The sequence below is a fragment of the Aythya fuligula genome, chromosome Z (assembly GCF_009819795.1).
Source record: "Aythya fuligula isolate bAytFul2 chromosome Z, bAytFul2.pri, whole genome shotgun sequence".
Classification (NCBI taxonomy): Eukaryota; Metazoa; Chordata; class Aves; order Anseriformes; family Anatidae; genus Aythya; species Aythya fuligula.
The window spans coordinates 84,106,004-84,127,066 of NC_045593.1; the positions used below are offsets into that span (position 1 = coordinate 84,106,004).

Here is a 21,063-nt window from a genome sequence, read left to right on the forward strand (position 1 = left end):
TGTCTGTGTCGGGACAATGGTCAGTATGACACCAACACTCAGGGGCGGTCTGCCTTCTGTCACTACAGCCGCACAGAAGTGTTAAAGTACAAGCATAAGAGAGGTTCCTGCTTGTAACGTCCGAGATAATCACACCCTGCTTTGCTTCAATCTAAACATTTCGCCTGAAACAAAACTTTAAAACATCACAATGAAAACTGGCAAAGACGGGACGTGGCTAAGGAACAACTCAGAGGGTGCAGGCCAAGAAACGTGCTGGAAGGACGAAAAAGCGGCTTGTAAAAGCTGAAGAGCAACAGCTGAAGAAGGGAATAAGGGCTTAGGGAGGAATTAATAACGGAAGAGTGAAGGAAGATGGCTGAGATCTGAGATTCCCTCAGAACCTCTCTCTCTGTATATACGTATATAGATATATAGAGAGAAAGAGATTATTTTTTAAACTCGCCACACGCACACTTTTTAGCAGCTGCCGACGACAAGCGCTGTGGCTCCCAGCGAGCTCAGGCTCCTCAGGCTCCTCAGACCCAGCGCCCCTCGCACCGCCCGAGCCCGGGCTCCATCTCCACCTGCGGAGAGACGACAAATTCAGCCCGGAGCGCTGCCTCGGCCTCGTTCCCCGCCCGGCCCGGCCCAGCCCTCCCTCAGGCAGCCCATCCCGCTGCCCGCCTCAGCCCCCTCCGCCGCCATCTTACCTCCCCTCACCCCCTCACCGCCCCTCCGCGGCCGCCACCGCGCAGGCGCAGTCCCCGCCGTGACGCCGCGGCGGGGACGCGTTCCGCCCGGCCCCTTTGCGCCCGCCAGCGGCGGCGAGCCCGGGGCACGCTGGGACTTGTAGTCCTCCCGGCCGGGCCCCGCCGCCCCATCCCGTCCCGTCCCGTTCCGCCGCCGCCGCCATGGCGGGCGGCGGGGCCGGGGCCGCGCTGCTGCTGCCGCTGCTGCTGGCGGCCGCCCTGCCTGTGGCGGCTGCCAGGCCGCGTCCCGCCGCCCCGGGGCACAGCGTGGTGCTGGTGGCCTGCGACTCGCTGGTGAGTGCATCACCCGGGAGAGCATCTTCTTTTATTTTTTAATTTTTTTTTGTAGATTAAGATTTTTTTTTTTTTTGTAGATTAAGATTTTTTTTTCTCCAAATTTTCAGGTTTTTAGTGAAGCTGTTATGCCAGGTTTCAAATTCAGGGGGGTTTGCCTGTCTCTCTGTTTGGGTGGTGGAGCTGAGGACAGCTCTAGGTGAGGCTGCTGGATGTTGTCCTGGCACGGGGAGGGTTCCCCTAAACCGGCCGTGAGGCGTTGGCCAGGCACCCCTGGGAGAAGGAAAGGCACAAAGGGAGACATTTTTCCGTCAAACTTCCTACAAAAACACTGAAGAAGGTGCTTAACCTTCCTGATCGCATTTCTAGTGCAGCACAAGGCGGAGTTGGGTGGATCTGAAACCATCATTTTTTTTTCCCGAAAGCTGTCAAAAAGTAGCAGATTTACTTTCAATTTATGCCCACCTTTCTGCTGTCGGCAAAATTCACGCTTGTGTTGTCGAGCGTGACAAAAATTCTCATCTGGGTCGTTCAGGACCACGTTCAGCCTCCGAGGCAGTGGCCGCCCGCTTGAGCAGCCAGCTTTGTGCTGTGGGGTGTCATGCCAAGCACCGTGCTCACAGGGCTTGCTGCTGGAACACAGCAGCCGTAGGCAGTTCAGCTCCTGAGTTGCTGCTTGAGATGCACAGTGGTGACAGGCAGCCATCTCCTCACGCTGCTTGCTGCGCAGCTCGAGTTCCTGGATGAAACGTGCTTCCCTCTGTAACTCAGAACGATTGGTACTACTTCAGGTACTTCAAAATCCACGAGTGCTACAGAAACATTGGAGAATGGTTTTACAGAAAAGAGCTGTAGAGCTTTCGTCTTCTCAGCCTGCTGAGGAAACTTATTTCTTTCGTAGAATAGGCATGCCACCTTCCTGTCCACTGTCAAAGAAAAGACTGTTAGCTCCAGCTGTTCAAACATCTTCGCTGGAGGACCTTATGAATAGCTTGCTGATGGAGGAGAGATCAATCACGTACTCTCTGAAGATTGCTTTCCACCCAGAACTCTGTGAGATTGCGGCCTTACCATTTGTCTTACTTCTTTGTCTTAATTCTTTGTAAATTTTCCACATGGATGATCAGTGCTTACCCTAGGAAATCTGGAAGCAGTAGAACACAGACTTAAGTTCTTGAGGCTTGTTTTCACTTACTTTTGCTGATTTTTTTTTCTCCCATGTACTATTCAAAAAAATGACATCAGTGAAACTGTAGTCAGAAAATATATCTACTAACATGCAGAAACAGCACAGCTTGAAATAGATAATAAGTCTTATATTGTCTGATTTCTATTCTTGAAACTCTAATGAAAATATGAACACAGAAAGAAACTATTGTTTCTGTGTAAGTTTGCTTAATGATTCATATAGGAAAATATGTTATATACAGCGTTTTGTTTCCAGTAGTTATTTTCAAAACAAACACCATCCTCAAAAATAGAAAACAATGAGTTTTCTTAGAAGTCTTACATCCATCTACCTGTTTTGTTCTGTGTTAAAGCATTTTCTCTTATCCTTTAGAGTTTTCACTGTGACACAGATGCCAGAAGAGCGTTTGTACCCATTTAAACTTAAAACTCTTTGAAAGGTGAAATTTCATATGAAGTAAGGCATTGATCTTGCATTCCTGGAGACTGTACGCGTTCTTTGTGTTTTGAAGTAGGTGGTCAGAGGTCTACATCTGTTTTTGTGCAGCAGCTCCAGTGAAGCAATCACGGCAGTTTGCTTACTTGAATAAAAGTACCTGTTCAGCAGTAAGAGACAGCAACTCCCTTGTTGGCCATATCTGGCAACTTTTGATTATGAGTCAGCTGGAGCAAAATGGTTGTTCAGTTAAATGTGTTCTGCTGAAAGAGGTAGTATCTCACTAAACAATCTATTTCTCATCTGAAACAGAAGAATTACAGTAAAACAGTGCAGTTCCATACTTAGTGTCATACAATGATGCCTGCTGGCTCCAGCTGCTACCAAGACCCCATTCTGCCAAATGAGGCTAGTCCAAAATACAGCCTGTAAAGCATTTCTGCAGGCTGCTGGTAGGGTGTGATTAAGTTACATCAGGGTTACAAGCAGTGATGTGTAAGCTGTTTTACTGTGTATTCTCATATATGAACCAGTCTCACTCTATAAGGTAATATAATATAACGTAATAACTTGGCACAATGTCCACTGCCCATATGCATTTGAGGTAAAAATTTGCTTCCTAGCATTAATTATGCAGAGGCTGGTGGTGTACTTTATACACACTTTTACATTGTAAAATGCTAATCATTTTACCAGTCCCTTGTTTAAAACAAATTCACAGAGATGTGGTGTGGATAAACCTTTAAAAAGAGCAAAGGCATGAAGAATCCAGTGGGAGGTGTCCCTGCCCATGGCAGGTGGGCTGGAACCAGGTGATCTGTAAGGTTCTTTCCAACCCAAAACATTCTGTGATTCTGTGAATCAATTCTGTTTGTACAGAGATATACACCAGTCATTGCACGAGTCTGCATCAGTATTCTGACCAATTCCTTTTCATCTTTTACCTGATCCTGTAGAGCGCTTCATGTTAGGACCCTGAGGAAGAAATAACTCTGGAAGAACTGGAGCTTAGAATGTGTTGAGCAATAGAAAGGAAGTGGTTTTATGAAGAATTGCAGTTGTCTTGTGCATGGCTTTTTTTTTTTTTTTTTGAGTTATACATTTTATACTGATCTAACAAGAGCTTCTCAATTCCTTATTTTCCATACCTAAGTAGAATCAGCAGTGTTTGACTAGTACAATTTCAAGATCACAAGTTAAGAAGTATTGCTGACAATAATTTGGGATAGCAGTTTTTACGTAATGTTTTTCTCTGCTTGGTTGCAGGATGGACGTTTGACATTTTATCCTGGAAATCAGACTGTGGAATTGCCTTTCATAAACTTCATGAAAAGACATGGCACTGTCTTTCTCAATGCTTATACCAATTCTCCAATTTGTTGTCCATCCCGTGCAGGTAAGACCAAACAAAAAATCAGATAAAAGAAAATGATAAATACTTGCACACATCAATTTAAACATACAGTAATTATTGGAAACTTCAAAGGCTTAAATTTGGGGGCTTTCACTTTTTTTTTTTTTTTTTTTTTTAGTAAAACCAATTTATTTTTGATTTGTGTCTGAAGTTCCTATAGTATTCTGATGTTCCATCCATTTCTCTTTTTTGTGGCTCACGCTTCTTCCTTTCAGGTTTTTGTTCTCCCTTTTATATTTTTTTAATTTTTTTTTGTGCAATTATATCCAAGCTTCCAGGTCTTTTTCCAATTTCACTGAGGCATTTTTAAAATTTTTAAAAATCTTGAGGATTTGTAAAGAAATTGTCAGTTTGTGTGCTGCAGTGTTGAAACTGTATTCGGACCTACTCTTGTCCCATCCTGTAGAAATGCAATAAATCTCTTTCCTACTTCAGGAAAAAAATATTAAATAAAACCAATTGAATACATTGGTTGCTGTTAGCCTTGCCTCTAGATTACATTTATTCTAAACACTGCATTAAATACATAATGCATCCTTCAGTGTCTTTAATTATATACATAAGTATTCATCTTTACTCATGGTAATCAGTGTCCCATGTGCATCTTCACATTTGCGGAGTTTAGAACTTGGAAAGTTAGAAAGAAGCTGTATTCTTGAATAAAAGGTTACATCTTAAAGTGTTTCTAGCCTTCTCAGTTGTTGCAAAGATCCTCCAGAGGTGACGTAAATGAAATTTCATCTATAGCTGAAGGTGAGATTCCCCTTCCTGTAATACATGATAGGAGGAAGCAGCCTGTCCTACGTGCAGCAGACAGGCGTAGCTGTGAGCCTGCAAGGCATCTCTTCTTTAACCACTAGCTTGGAAACTTTGAAGGAACTGATGGTGCATCCATCGTGGAGGAGTCAGAGACAATACTAGAAGGGAAGGGAAGAGCTAGGGCTGATCTGAGGCATGGCTGACAGCGGGGAGAGGAGGGGTATCACCATGGTTAGCATTGGCGTTAGTGTTTTCTGGTGTTACTGGCTTTTCCACTGCGTACAGACAAGTTTAGTTTTGCTTTTGGATCCACCTTTGACTTTAAATTACCACTGGGAAGAAGACAGGCTACAAAGAAACAGGGACTGGATAAGAAAAATGTTTATTGTAGCTCCTTCTCGACCTTTCCTTGGTTTCATTTTTTTTTGACCACTTCATTAATAATTTTGCTTTTTTTCTACAGCTGGTAGTGAAGTAGAATATATGGAAAGGATAAAACCTTACATATAATAAAAGTAATAAATATAATAATTACATAAAATAGTTTTTTAAAAAGTAAAGGACTCAAATTCTCTTCACAAATGTACTTTAACACTAAAATCTAACTGAAGTGAGGGGAGATCATGCTTTGGAGCGCCGTTATGTTTCATCAGGATCTGCAATGCTGTGGATTTTTTCCTGATTTACAGAAAAGCCTGATTTAATGACTATAGTGCATGGAAAGGTGGGACCTTTATCTGTGATTCTGGGGATTATTTTAATAATTGCTGCTCATAATGATGACAAAAATGTGATCCACTTGAGTGGGGAATATAAAACACCATTTTTCTGATTCTTAATGTGAACTTTTAGCATTTAAAATAATGAAAAGATGGATCCATTCTGAAGTATATTCAACTTAGTTTTAGACAGGAAGCACTACTTACTCTTCACAAACCATATCTCATTTGTTTTCCAGCTATGTGGAGCGGTCTTTTCACTCATTTAACAGAGTCTTGGAATAACTTCAAAGGTCTGGATCCAGATTACGTAACGTGGATGGATCTCATGCAGAAGCATGGCTACCACACACAGAAGTACGGGAAATTGGATTATACATCTGGACATCATTCAGTGAGGTAATCAGAGAGATGCTCCTGGTATGACATAGACAGGAATGAACAGCCTGGCAAGTGGTTTCTTTCTCTGACTGAAATGGTAGGAGCTTTTATTTGAAGGAAATTGTGTTAGGAACCTAGTAGAGGTCTGTCCTGTAATTGTATGCAGCCATAAGCATATCTCATTTTGTCTGTTTCCTTTAGCTGGGAGGTGAATTTCAAGATTGTGGCTTTGCTCAGTGTGAATGGTTATTTCACATTTTGGTTATTTAATGGTTATTCATATTTTATTGCTTTAAGTCTTCTTGTGTTGATTATATATATAGGATCAGTATAGGAAAACTGAAACAGAGAAACATATTTGATAATATTTGAATATTAAATCTACCATCACAAACACTGGCGATGTTTTGGTTTTTTTTGAAGGCTGTGTTGTAAGTTTTTTTTCTAAATAACAAAATTCCAAGGTCCTGTTTACCAGATAAACAGTTAGATAAATAGATAAATAAATGTGAATATAAGACAGATAGATAAATATGAATGCATGCCAGAATATGGAGCAGGGTCAACAAGGTAGAGATGCTATATCTAAACATTGTTGTGTAGATGTGGGAAGAAGAACCATTCTGACATGAAGTTATAATAAACAAAAAAGTTTCAGAAACAGGAAAGAATGACTAAAGCTATGAGTATAAAATAGATATGTGATAGCTGTAGATTACGTTTATCACAATTCTCCTTTACGTAGAAATTAGATAGATTACAGCTACAAATGTAGGAAAAGTTCATTGGGAGTTCTAAATTCTTTTGACTTGGAAGAAAAATGAAGAAAGCAGTTACCACCAAGCATGTGTCTTGTGTATGTATTTTCAGTAACCGTGTGGAAGCCTGGACTAGGGATGTTGACTTCCTGCTCCGGCAAGAAGGGAGACCCATGGTAAATCTTACTGGCGACAGGAGGCACGTCAGAGTGATGGAAGCAGATTGGAGGAATACTGACAAAGCGGTGGCTTGGATACGGGAAGAGGCCATTAACCTTACTCAGCCTTTTGCTCTTTACTTGGGACTAAATTTACCTCATCCCTATCCATCACCTTATGCAGGAGAAAATTTTGGTTCCTCTACATTTTTGACATCTCCCTATTGGCTTGAAAAGGTATGTGAAGATGGAATTTAAGTGTAAATCTATTTATAGCTTTAAAAGTATTTTATTACTTGTAAGTTTTCAGATCAGACACAGTTCTGATAATTCAGTACACAGTAAGTAGTACTTGGATGGGATGTTGGACTTATGATTTAAGATTAAGCAAATAGAAGCAAAGAATTTTCTTCTGTTGTAGGAAAGGAAAGGTTTGTTTGCAGTTATCACCACTACCTGTTTTAAATTGCTAACTGTTATAAACTGCTGACTGTTTGAAATTTGGAGTTCAATGGCAGGCAACACATTAAATTGATATAATGAGACCTAAGTTTTAGTGAGAGATTTTCTGAGCAGAAGTCTTTTTTCTCTTAACTGCTTTCTATGCTACTGTAGCATCATTTGTTTTTAGTGTCCCAAAATGTCCCGCTATGTCTATACGTGCAGAGCTAGCAGATAGCACTCCATCATAAAGACAGCGTAAATATTTTTTTCCATCTCATGCAGTCTCCAGGTGCCCTTATCTGTCATAAATCTATAAAATGGTTACAACAGCTCCCACTGCATAAAGGCATTAGGAGTTTCTTCAGCTGAAGAAGTGAGAGTCACATTTTAAAGAACTTCATACTTGCTTCAGAAAAAAGCAGATGCAATTAATATAACTGAATTTTGCATTTTCTACCTGGGAGATGCAAAATTTGTTTAGGTGCAACAAAAATACAAAGACTTAGAAAAAGAGATATACAAATTAAGGTTGAGTGACATTGATAGATACCGGTCTAATATCTGTAATAGATATTCTTTATTAAGAATGCTGAGAAGTTTATAGGGAAAGGAAGAGAGGGGGGAAAAAAAAAAAAAAAAAAGGCAGAAAAAAAAACGCACCACAATCCTTCCTGTGAAAAAAGCAAGATCTCGTTTGGATATTAAGGAAACTTCCTAGGTGCTGATTGCTACAACAGACATTTCTTGGAAAGTAGTGGTATATACCTTGTCTCAAGGTATATACATATCAAGTATCTGGTATATATCTTCTTTCACGTCACAGCATAACATCTCAAATTTATAACATCTCAAACAAGTTTTTGCACACTTAATCCAGTTAGACTATTGGAACTCCATAGTTTGTTGAGATCCTTTCACCCACTGTGTAGTTGAGTTCAGTTATGTGAACCACATGCTACTACCTAGTGACCATTTCCTGATTCTTCTGGAATGTATTTGTTTTGGCCATGGAAAAAGCAGACTCTGAAAATGACAAAGATCAATCTCATGAGGAAATTTGAGTGTATAGATGAAGAATGTGAATTAAATTACATGTTTACTGGGGAGCTAGTACAGAATGGAGTATCAGCATGGTATGTTTATGAAACCCTGTGCTGCTGAGCAGATGGTCCACTGTAATTTGCACTGGCTGGCTCTTTTTCGGGGCATGTGGCATCTTTTCTAGTTACAAGTTATGACAGACAGACATAGAGATAATGGCTGAATTCTTAAAGCTAGGTTCTAATCTTGTATAAAAGGATTCAGTCTTCTGCTGGATCATGGGGATTTTTGCTTCCATTATATCTCATACAGCTAATAAATACCATTTGAGGAGTCTAAAATGTGACTTTATGTACTTCATGTGACTGCAGAACTCCAGACCACAATGATTCTGTAACATGAGAATCTCCATCTAAGCACTGGATAGATTATCCTGTATTGTCTACTGCACAGAGTATGCTCTCATTTCTCAGGGATAATGAAATTGGCTATCACCCTGTGAACAGGAGGTGGTGCTATCTTTCCCACATTTGGGTGAAAATCTGTTTTAAAGGGTGCATGAGGTAGGTAGTGAAGTCAGAAGGGGGAGCTATGTCAATAGCTGCTGGACCAGAGAGGTGTCAAGGGCTCTTTCTCCAGAGTTCTCACATGTGAAATGTCAGCTTTCTCATTGGCGTGAAGCAGGTAGAGTTGAAGATCCATGAAATCACTTCATCTGTATTAGGTTTATAAATTCGACCAGTATATCTGACACTGCATGCTAGCAATTAATATTAGACTTCATGAAATACTATTTTTCTACATACTATCTAAAGTATTGTCATTAAAATACAGAAGAAGTAGAGAGCATTTTTTTTTTTTGTATTATGCTGCACACTGTAAAATACACTCTTTTGTACATGTCTTGAAACTTCTGAGTTTCTCAGTTCCTTATGGTGCAAATCCTAGCGTCTTTGATCTGCTTACTTATTGGAACTTGCTTCTTCACCATCATAATCTAGGCCTCTGCTCTGATTATTAGAGAAGATTTTCAGAGGTAAATGGGAACAGCATGTGTGTTTTTATTGCTTAATAAACTTATTTTTTCCATACTGAGACTATAGTTCTCTGCTTTATGGTAATTTGTGTTTTAAATCTGTGATTCAGAAGTAATTAACTTTGTTAAATGCAGCACTTACATAGGAGCATGCTTACAAGTGTGACTGCCTAGGCAAATGTATGCGTCAAACTTTCAGGCACTAAAGCTGGTGCTTACGCACACAAAATCGGTGAGAATACCAGTCTGAATATGCAATCTAGCATTGTATGTAATTGATCGGCTCCTCCTTTTAGCTCCAAATTGATTTTGTGCCTCTTTATAATTAAATGGCTTGACATTTGTAGAAATAAATAGAACTGTATTAGGAAATTGGATTAACACGTGGAAATATGTTTATCAAGATGCCAGGACTTGTCCTCCAGTTTTCTGTAGACCTTCCCAGACTAAGTAAATTTCTTGCTTTATAGACACACCTGACACACATACATACATATGATTTAGAGGCATTTGACACTTAACGAGACACTATGCCAATCCTTCCATAACTTCTCTAGATTACATATCTAGAAAATTGTTTCACACTATCACCTCCTGTTTAAAAAGACATCAGCTAGAAAAGCACATATGTCCGGCTTCTTTCCTTAGTTTCTAGCTGGTTTTTATAGCTCTCTTTTATAACTAAATGACTTAACACCTGTGGAAACAGAGGGGAAGTATGGAGGAAGTAGCAACACCACATAACAGATAGACAGCTGTTGTCTCCTGCACCACAAACTGAGAACTGTGAAATTATGCTAAAAATTTTACATTAAATCTGTTTTTTGTTGTTGGTGTTTGTTTGTTTGTTTGTTTGTTTGTTTTAGAATTGTTTAATTCAGTTGCTAAAGTAATGCCAATATCCTCTTCATTTTTAGGTAATGTATGAAGCTATTAAAATTCCCAAGTGGTCTTCTATTTCAGAGATGCATCCAGTAGACTATTATTCATCCTACACCAAGAATTGCACAGGACAGTTTACAAAGAAAGAAGTGAAAAATATTAGAGCATTTTATTATGCTATGTGTGCAGAGACAGATGCTATGCTAGGTACGTAAAGTTTCATAACACAGTGGGTTTTCTTATTCTGATTTTTTCTTAAGAAATTTAAAAGAAAATGCAGTTAGGGCTGGTCTTTTGGAAAAATGAAACAAAGCCACACAGTTCAGACCTAAGAGTAAGTCACATAGATGTTACTTAATCACTCTCTATGATGAATAACTGGACAGCTTTTAAGGCAATTGCAAAGTGAATTCACTCTGAAAAATACTAAGATGAACTATCAAAGAGTAGATAAAAGCTCAGTAAGTACAGTAAAGCTTTGTTTGACATGCACCAGCAGAATTAAATGTTTTTTCATTAGGTGATAACTGAAAAATAGAAATAGATGGAAAGGGGAAAGATCAGCAAAGCAAAGCTGCAAAGAAACTGAAATTTGGTAGCACAAGCAGTTCCCCTGGAGATTGATTTCAAATGCATAGATACAATGATAACAACTAGCCGTGGCTTAAACAATGAAGCTACCTTTGAAGTCTTCCTTAGCAGCATATTATTGAAAACGAAGAAGAAAAAGATTAATTAAGCAATCAGAATACCTCCTAATCTGTGATAAGGTCTACATGCATAAAAATTATAATGCAAAATAGACTTCGTTTAGGGTAATCTAATTCTTAATTTTAAAAGCAGCAGTGAAAGAACAAGAATTTTCTTGCATTCTAATTTGAAATTCATGAATAAATAAGCTAATCTTTTTGCAATTTTAGAATTATTAATTTAAAAGGCATAGAATTACGCTTTCACATTTTATAAAATAAAAGAGATCAGTGGGGACACTAGGAAATGAAGGTGTTGCTAAGTAACTCTGCACTGGGGTTTAATGTGGTAATTTAAGTTTTTAACTAGTCTGTTTAGTCAAGAATTATGTTAGTTACAGATATGCAGATGCTTTGCTTAGTTACTGATTTCATTGACCTTGGCCTTGTCTTCCTTGAACAAACGTCTGTGTAAAGGGTCCCTGTGGGACATAAGCACAGGAAGGAAAGACACCCATGATTACATGTAAGGTGGATGCTGTGAGGAGTCCTTGTCTCTAGATGTAGTGCTAGGGCTTCTTGGTGCTGTGTTTTGCTTCTGTTGCAATAATTGTTATTAGTTATAGTAGCAAAAATGCACCTCATCCTGTGGTGCATCTCTGCCCTTCATAATTTTTATGGTGGTTGTTCAGTGCCCTCCAGGCTTCACTGGGAAGCAGACTGCTGCAACTAATTTACTACAATATAATACTGTATATTGTTCTGGGATGCATGCTTTGGGCTCAGCCTTCTGTGGCAGAGGGAGGATTTCCCAAGCCTTTGAATAGGATTACTCAGGGTTTGCGTGCCACTCTCCAATACAGAAGCTTAAAGGAATATTTTGAATGTATCTTTCTGAATACCTTTTTCTTGTTGCAGGTGAGGTTATTTCAGCTCTGAGAGATACTGGGCTTCTTAAAGAAACAATTGTTATATTCACTTCTGATCATGGAGAACTTGCTATGGAGCACCGGCAGTTCTACAAAATGAGCATGTATGAAGGAAGTTCCCATGTTCCTCTCTTAGTTATGGGGCCAGGCATAAAAGAACAGCAGCAAATATCAAACTTGGTGTCTCTTGTGGATATATATCCTACTATGCTTGGTGAGTTAAGTCATTTCGATCTTTTTTTTTCACTTAATTATTGTTGTATATATGTCTATAACACATATGTGTTATAGACAGAATGATGTCTCCACTTTGTGAAACAATGTAGTAAACACAACAGGAGGTAACAATTTATTTGGGGAGCATAGGTATGGACTTAACACAAAACGCAATAAGTGCATATTAAAACTGAATAAAGGAGTTGGTGTTGTTCCTTATTGCTGTTACCATCATTCTCACAATTACAGAGAATGATTTTATTTGCGATTATTTGTTTAAAAATGAGATATGAACCAATCAGACATAGTTCAGATATGAATAATCCTTGCTAGCATGCATATCTAATAATTCACTATAGAAATTACAATGTAAAAGCATCCAGAGATGTGATTTTATCTGAAAGGATGGCAGCTTATCAAAGGAATTTCCTTTATGAAGTGTCATGTGGAAGAAACTTAATAAAGGTCTTTGTGTAGGAAAGGTACAATTGATCTGAGCAAGTGTAATAAAATGTGATAATCCATATCCATTCTTATCTTCTTGGATATGGAAAAATCCTTTATGGAGCAGAGAAACAAATGAAAAGGACTTGCATCAAATTACCTACAAATAAATAGAAGGTACTTATAAGAGTATATTTTCAAACAGTTTTTGTGTGACAAGTCACACAAGATCTCTTTGGAACTAAATATTCGGTGAAGTCACCATTCCAGGCTTTATCTACAATCTTTTAGGCTGCTGATCAGAAAACTGTTCTTTTCAAAGCAGTCTGCAAAACTCTTTATTGAAGAAGCATCACATGCATGTTACAGTTGCTTGAGAAAATGTGGGGCAAGAGATAAAACTGTACTACTAGTAAAAGCTAATGAAAATTTGTTTTCTATATTGTTTTAACTGCAGTAGTATCTTGATTATATATATCTTTGCTTAGATATAGCAGGAATTCCTGTCCCACAGAACCTCAGTGGATATTCTCTTATACCGCTGCTACAGGGAAAGGCTGAAGAGGAGGTGTCACCCAGAGGGCCTCGGCCCTCGTGGGTGCTGAGTGAGTTCCACGGGTGCAATGTGAATGCTTCCACATACATGCTTCGAACTGATAAATGGAAGTATATCGCATACTCAGATGGCCATTCAGTACTTCCACAACTGTTCGGTATGTTACAACTCTTGTGTCCTAACTGATTGATGAATTCAATTACATGCACACTGGCTCTTAACTGCCTTTTTGTTTGTTCCAGACCTTTCTGCTGATCCAGATGAGCTCACAAACGTTGCCGTAAAATTCCCAGAAACTGTAAATTCCTTGGACAAAATACTTCGCTCTGTAGTAAACTACCCAAAGGTTTCTTCTTATGTTCAGGAGTATAACAAAAAACAGTTTATCAGCTGGAAACAAAGTTTGGGACAGAATTACTCAGCTGTTATTGCCAACCTTAGATGGCATCAAGACTGGTTAAAGAAACCAAAAAAATATGAGAAAGCAATTGATGAGTGGCTGAATCAGAGAATTAATAAAATAAATACATAAATAAATAAAAACAATGCAGATTTCTTATGACTGACTATGTGGAAACATTCTGCATTTGTCATATTCTGTTGTGTTTCAAGTGCTAGGACTTCTATCTTATACAAGCTATTTAAAGCAAAGATGATCAGAGGATTACTGGTTTTTGTTAAAAAGCCAGAAAAAATTTATATAACTAGCTAGCACAACAAATTTAGGTTCTACGTGTTATAATTCCATGTCACTTAAGTATCCATAGAAAGGATAGCACATAAGTATTAATTATGTGTATGGAATGTTTAGCTGGTTGTCAGAATACCAAGTATTAAGTGTCAGAACTTAACAGCAATTTGCATTTCTAAGGACAGACTGTTAAACGGATTATGGTACCTAGCGTGGTGGGATGCCAGTTACAGAGAAATGTGCTAGAGCCAGTTTTCCATCAAGGTGGACTTTAAGTTCATAATAAATTCACAGTTATCCAGTTTGGAGATGCCATAGAGGTTCAGATTTCATCAAAAAGATATCAACCACTACTGGTCTGGACATAAATGCAGTTTATTCAAGTACTTAATATTTTCAGCATTCCCTATTTATACATCATTGAATCTTCATCCTTTGAGGATCAGCCTTCTAATCTCTGGCTTTTGGATCTGATCTTATCATGCCTCACTGTTCAAAATAATTTCACTATATGCATAGGCCACTCATTGAACATGTTTGCTCTGAAGAGGAATTTGGCCTTTGGTCACTGTTGGAAATTAGGGGGCGGGGGGCGGGGAAATAATAATAAGACCTTCAGACCAAAGTTGTGACTACAGCTGTTCTGTGAAAAGTGGTAATGCCATTTGCACAACATAAGGTGAAACCTGATTGAGTAGATTCCCCATTATGGAGTTAGATTCTGCAGGTAAAGGTCTTAATGTGCAAAACTGGAATCTGAAATGTATACAGAGGAGACGCTGTTGAAGGTTGCAGAAAAAAAAATAACATAAAAATACTATTTCTCATTTTACCAGGAATGTGACAAAAAACAAAGCAGTTTTGGAAGGAGATAAGATTTAGCTAGTAAGTCTTAACTTTTGCTTAATGAAGAATATGCTTGTAGCAGCACTTATATGTGCTTATTTTCAAGCATGGTTGTTGCAGCTATAATAGCAATTCAGGATGATATTATAATTCATACCTAAATGTTCTCTGGAATTTTTAATGTAATATTCAGCAGTAACAATAAGCTTGTAAAAAAAATAATAATAACATGAAAAAAAAGTATTTTCTGATGGCTAAGTACTCTACATGCATTTTGTAAACTGCTCACTACACTATTATTGGTATATATTAAATTCAAATAAACCTTTAAATCCTGTAGCATGTGCCTTTGCAATTCTTGCAAAAATGAGTTCAGATAGTGATGAAATCATTTCAACAAAAAATACATCTTGGCATTCTAATATAGATTGGCTGCATAAGTACAGGGAAAAATGTAAAAATGTCCCTATGAAGGCTCATTCAGCAAGGAAAATAATAAGTAAATCAATCACTTTCCAGAGTTCTGGACAGAATGGAATAAATTGTACAGAATATAGCAAAATAAAATGACAGTGAACTGTGTTTTTTTGTGTGTGTGTGTGTGTTTGTTTGTTTTGTTGTTGTTGTTTTGTCAGTGCTTTCTTAATGTTTAAATGTATCACTAGGGAAAATTGTGTTCTGTCAATTCTGTGAATGCAGTGCTACATTTCTCAGAAGACAAAAGCCTTTAAGGATGCACTTATTTGTAACTGTTAGGCTAACAAAAGTGTAGTTTATATTAATGTGTGAAATGGAAAAACAAACTTCCTACCTTAAACCCTTGCAGCAACTTGCTGAATAACAGACCGCGGAAAAGGCTGGTTCACAGGGGCAGTTTCCAAAATAATTGTGGGAAACCCAGTAATGTGCTAGCTCACAAACTGAAAGTAGAATTTCAGTAGGAAGGGATGATCTCTGAGTTATTCTGCGGCATGTAAGGTAGTGAGGGTTGTGGTCAGATCCCAGACTGGCCTATACAGTCCAGGACATGGTGCTGGACAACCTTCTGTAGATGGCCCTTCTTTAGCTGGGAGAAGTGCTGTTAACCTCCACCATTCTGGTATTCCATGATAGTCAAGTATTTATTTTTGTATTTGGTCTTCTTAAAGAGCTTATTTAACAAGAAAGCATTAATTTATTTGTTAAAAGCAAAACTTCGTCTTCCACAAGTTCTTTGAACGAGAGAAGGCAAAGGCCCCCCTAATACTTAACTACCTCTATTTGCAATAAACAATCTGCCTGTTTTGGTAGAGGACTGTACTAATTTAACTATAAAATAGATATATTTGCAATTGATCATATTCAGCTTCACTGTCTGGATTATGCTAAAGCATCTGCAGTGCTACAACAAATCAAATGATGTTTGCAGCATGCAAGCTGGGCAAACTAACTGGAAAAACACCTTTCTCAATCACTCTAAACAAGTCATACAATGCAATGACGATAAATACATAAAAATAGAGATAATAAGACATAATGTCAGTAGTAAATAATGAGAAACTGGGGATTGAAAGGGAGAAGAAGGGCTGGAATAACAATGCAGTCAAGCATGTTTTCAGATATACTCAGGTCAACAGAGCGTCATGATATCCTGAAAACTAACAGACAAACAAAAAGCAGGTGAGGTACCAGTGTTCTGAAGAATAACAATGGGAATTATTTTTGTAACTACAAGTTCCTAGAAGTCATTGCAGAGGTAGGAGACTGCCAATGTTGGATATGCCATCAAATCATGAAAATAATCATCTGTATTCTTTGTCAGAATAGCTTGCCAAATAAGTGAGAAAAAATGCATGCAATTAGGCAATGACGTTTATTATATCTTTTTAAGCAAATTGTAGAAATAGATTCTAGGTAAACTAGGTTGTTGTCTAGGTTGCAACCTGTCTAGGGTGCAATTTCTTCAGGAACAAAAAAAAAGTGTGGAGATGTTAGTGAAAAAGGAGAAGAGTATGAATCAACAGTATGATGTGATGACAAAAGAAACAAAGGATGTTCTTGGATGATTTAAAACAATGTTATATGCAAGACACAAGGTAATTATTTTTTTCTTCTCAATACTAATGAATCCTCAAGATATCCTTCGTTTGTGGCTTTGTATTTTAAGAAAGATGTAACCAGATGAGAGCATTCAAAGGTATATAATATAAACAAGGGACTATGAGTTGTGCTAGGTTTGTTTCAGACTTCAGAGAAACCTTGATAAGTCCCCAGATAATAATAGGGTCACATAAAAGCACAACAAACTGCTGTCACCAAGAACAGAAAAAGATGCCTTTGTTTTTCAGGCATGGCTGTTCTGATGTGGTATTTGGGGAAAATAATGTAAGAATGGTTAAGCATAAAAAGAGACTGTCTGGAGAGGCTATCAAAACTGACACTGGAATTTATTACAAGTAAGTTGAAAATAGTTGTCAAGAATGGGTAAGGTACGTGTGATCCTGCTCTAGGTAAGAGTTCAACCAAATGCTTCCTTGACACTCTTTACCGCCCTTCTTTTCTGCCTGCTGGGTTGTGATTTGCCACTTTTTTTTTTTTTTTTTTCTTTTTTTTTTTTTCTTTCAGTGAACAAAGTTGAGTCCCATTTACATACCACCCTTCCAGCTTTACAGTCTTTATAATAACTCCTTGCCATCAACAGTAATTGCAAGTTAGCATGAATTATTGTAATGATGTTTTGTAAAAATACCACACAAAGTACCTGTTTTCAGAATGATGTCTTTTTCTGTGAAAAGTCAGTCTTAACTTTGTTAGAGGAAGCTTGAGTTTCAGCTGCTGCCACTACCTGTCAGAATCTGGTACCTTTACAAGTAAATGTGGTTCAACACAAATACCTACCAAGAGACACTTTTTGAAACAAGACAAGATACCCATAGAAAAGAGAGAAACGTACATGTATAGGAAAAAAAAAAAAAAAAGCTCGGTGTTGTTGGATAGGTTGGTGATGCCTAGTGACAGAGTGTGGATATAAGGAGCCTCAAGTGCTGTGTCATTGAAAGAGTGCATGTTTGTGACCTAGAATAATCAAGAAAAAGCCCTGGCTGAAGACCCAGTGAGACCCTGCACAAGTAGGAAGGAGCCTTGCCCTCACCTGACCTTCCTCATTCAAGGTGTTGGTAACATTACTGAGAGCACAAATCCATGCATACTGCAGCAGACCTTAAGAACTAAAAAAAAAACTTCCCATGAGAGCAGACTATGACTGACACACCAGTAGAGGGGTGTCTGCGATTGCTTTCTCATTCTGGGATTAATCAATCACTCATGGGAAATGTAAATCAAGTAAGAACAGGAAGGGAAAAAAAAAATAAAATATTTTTCTCTACTGCAGCTTGACAGGTAGATACAGCTGGCCAGTTCTTCAATGCCTGTCTGCAAGCAACACGGATGCATGGATTATCACTCTCACCCATGTCCCCTGAGCCTCCCCTCTGGTCGAGGTTTCTCTGGAATGTCCTCACCATGCTCAGGATGTGCTGGGTTGAATCTTGCCTTCCATGGCTGCTGGCACCACAGCTAGCAGGGGGGTCCTTCTTTTAGACCTTCACTTAGCCCCATGCTCAGTCCTCTCAAACCAACTAAATGCCAGTCTGGTACTGGTGATGAGCTCTGCCCAGGTGGTGTCTTGCACCTCCTTGTCCTTGTGTTTATTTAACACTCACATTCCTTCGTTCCCTTTATCTCTGTGTGAGTGTATGGTGTCATCAGAGACTCACAAGGTGGAGGAGACCATGGGGCTGCAGCCTGCCATAGCTGCAGCTATGTCAGAACTACTCCATCCAGTGAACCAAGCCATGCCATACCCAGGAATTCTGCCCCTTGAGTACCTCCTTGATGGTCTATGACATCCAGCTCTTGCATGTGCATCACCTGTCACTCCACCCCTTGACACCATCACACATGCACATGTACAAGGGTTATTACCTTTAAAAACCTGTGACTTCTGTGCTGTGCATTGCCAAAAGTTTGTTGGTGGGTAGTAATGTGCATTTACAGCTCAATGTCAGACAATATAAAGACAGTTTTGCTAATGTATAAACTATGATCGGTAAGACCAAAATGATCCGGTTCAAAATTGGCCTCAGAATACTCCTGAACCAACCTCCGACATTGAGTGACTGTCCCCATATGTCTGCGTTCTGTCTGTTTTCTCCCATTTCGTGGGAGGTTTTTAAATATTCTCTTAGAACAGAAATGTCAATGGAGATATGACCAGATTGAGCAGCATAAGTACAGCGGGTTGTATTTATCAATACACACACGCTACCTTGAGAGATGGCATATCCAATGCCATCTAATTTTGGAGCACTACTTTTGATACTCCTGATGCCTCTTCTTGCAAGGCCCAAACTGCATTGATTGTGGCATTGCCCATTGAATTGCAGTGGCAGATTCAAGTACAATTACACTGTGATTCAGAAATAGGATTCAAGATACGTATGTGTTTTGATCTTTCCACTAGAGGGTCTGGAGGTTGAATGTGCCTGGGTAAAAAATTGGCCAGCCCATGCCATAATGTACTTCTGAATGCGTAAGTAACCATCCCACCGTACAGGCAGGCGCCTGTGCTGCCTGGGCTCTTACAAGCAAAATTGTTTACTAAATCCTGCAAGTTCACTGTATCTTTCAGCATATGGTAAGGATGGTGGTTTGGCGATGAGCAGTCCTTAATTTTGTTATAAGGTATTGAACCATTTGCAGTATAACACAAGAGAAAAAATAAATGCATATTCCCATCTGGACCCAGTGTCTTTACTGACATGCATAATGCTGGAGTTCCACACATAACTGAGCATTGTTTCACACCTGTATTCCTTTCCTAGCTCCTGTCCTTTTCTGGAAATATTCAGGCAAGGTGAGGCATTTAGTCTATTGGGAATGTGAGCACGGGGAACATCAGTGACACATAGTGATTCAGGGCTTCACAGGAAGCCCATGCACCAACTGGCTGATTTCTCTCTCCAAGAAGAGTTAGGAGGTGCTTCCAGTGGGACACCTAATAGATGTAATCCCGTCACACCTTGAGAAGGTGAGTGGGTACATAACCAGCATTTGAGGAGCTCAAGGCCAGGCTTTGAGCAACCTGATCTGGTGGGAGGTGTCCCTGTCATGGCAGGGGATTGGAACTGGGTAGTCTGTAAGGTTCCTTCCAACCCAAACCATTCTATGAATCAATGATTCTATGACAATTTAATAATTTTTCCTTCCAGCCTGCTTTTGTTACAGGAAACATCGGAAAGACACATATAACTGTAAAACACACCATTTTCTTGATTCAAGATAACATGAGCCAAAGACTTTAAATTTTAAAATAAATTTTAAAATAAATATTTCATATTAACAAAGAGAGACAGTATATGTTCAGGGTTCTCCTGTTCTAAAAGCAAGACACATGTAAAATTATAAATACAAAGAAAAGTCAAATTATTACAAAAAAATAGGATAATGCCTTAGGTGCACTCCACTACAGTGTAGGCACTTGGAGTGTTCTCACATAATGTTCATGAGCCTGGAAAACAAAACAAAGAGACTGGTCTTGGGTACTGGGCCCTGGCATGCTTATCAGTCTTGTTATTCCAGACATACACTGGATCAGAATTCCTCTGATCCACGTCTCCCATTGCAATGGGTCTGGTTTCTGTGTGCCATATTCCTTTCCCCCAAATATCTCAGTTATTAACTTGCAAATTATTTTCCTTCCATTTCTTCAGTGACTCCTGCCCAGGCTTCATAGGAATTGGTGTAAGTCACTTTAGCTTCTGCTTCCAGAGCCATTTAAACAGCTTGCAACTTGGCTAATTGAGCAGATCCCTCAGCTCACGTGACAGGACTTTCAATCCTTGACTGATACGGCAGCATGTGTTCTAGCCACTTATCTATGAATGACACTCTGTTGTGCTGCTGAGGATTAAATATGGGGGCTTCCTTTATTGGACAGTTAGGATCCCGATCTCCTGAACATCTTCATTGAGTTTCCCTTCTTTCAGACTTCCCTCACCCTGTGCCCTGGGGTAAAGCTTATGGTTGCATGGCCATTTGAGGGCCAACCAGCAGGAAAGGGTTGTCCTTCCAAAGTGGGCTTTAAAACACAGAGGGGTAGTTTTAAATGTTCCTTCCTGTTCTGGATGACGTTCTTTGTATCCACTAAGGCTAGATATGTTCTAAGCAGCACTTCTCAAACACTCTGTGCTGCCTGCCGTGGCTTTGAACTGAACTCCATGGGCCATTCTCCTTGACCCTGTCTTACCTGCTGTCACAGGCCTCACCATGCTCCTGGATCCCCTACCATGACTGGCAGTGCAAAGGGGTTTCAATCGTGTAGGGGTCCTAACAACTCATAGGCCATTACTTCTCTAAGCTGCTGAGAGGTTCTCCAGCCTGCTCACACCACTACTGCTGTACTGATATCTTC

General features: G+C 39.2%; 2 protein-coding genes across 2 annotated transcripts in view; one reads left to right on the forward strand and one right to left on the reverse strand.

Annotated features, from left to right (window-relative positions):
• TTC37 (tetratricopeptide repeat domain 37) overlaps positions 1-598 on the reverse strand; it is a 48,426-nt gene extending 47,828 nt beyond the window's left edge. Inside the window, exon 1 of the mRNA XM_032205926.1 lies at positions 455-598. The gene's annotated coding sequence lies outside the window, so the exon portion shown is untranslated. The remainder of the gene's footprint in view (positions 1-454) is intronic.
• On the forward strand, positions 191-15,193 carry ARSK (arylsulfatase family member K). The gene is made up of 9 exons (XM_032206346.1): positions 191-252; positions 911-1,025; positions 3,916-4,045; positions 5,781-5,940; positions 6,793-7,075; positions 10,277-10,448; positions 11,849-12,073; positions 13,008-13,232; positions 13,318-15,193. The coding sequence occupies exons 1-9, from the start codon at positions 191-193 to the stop codon at positions 13,605-13,607; spliced, it is 1,662 nt and encodes a 553-aa protein (XP_032062237.1). The 3' UTR covers positions 13,608-15,193.
• The last annotated feature ends 5,870 nt before the right edge of the window (positions 15,194-21,063 follow it).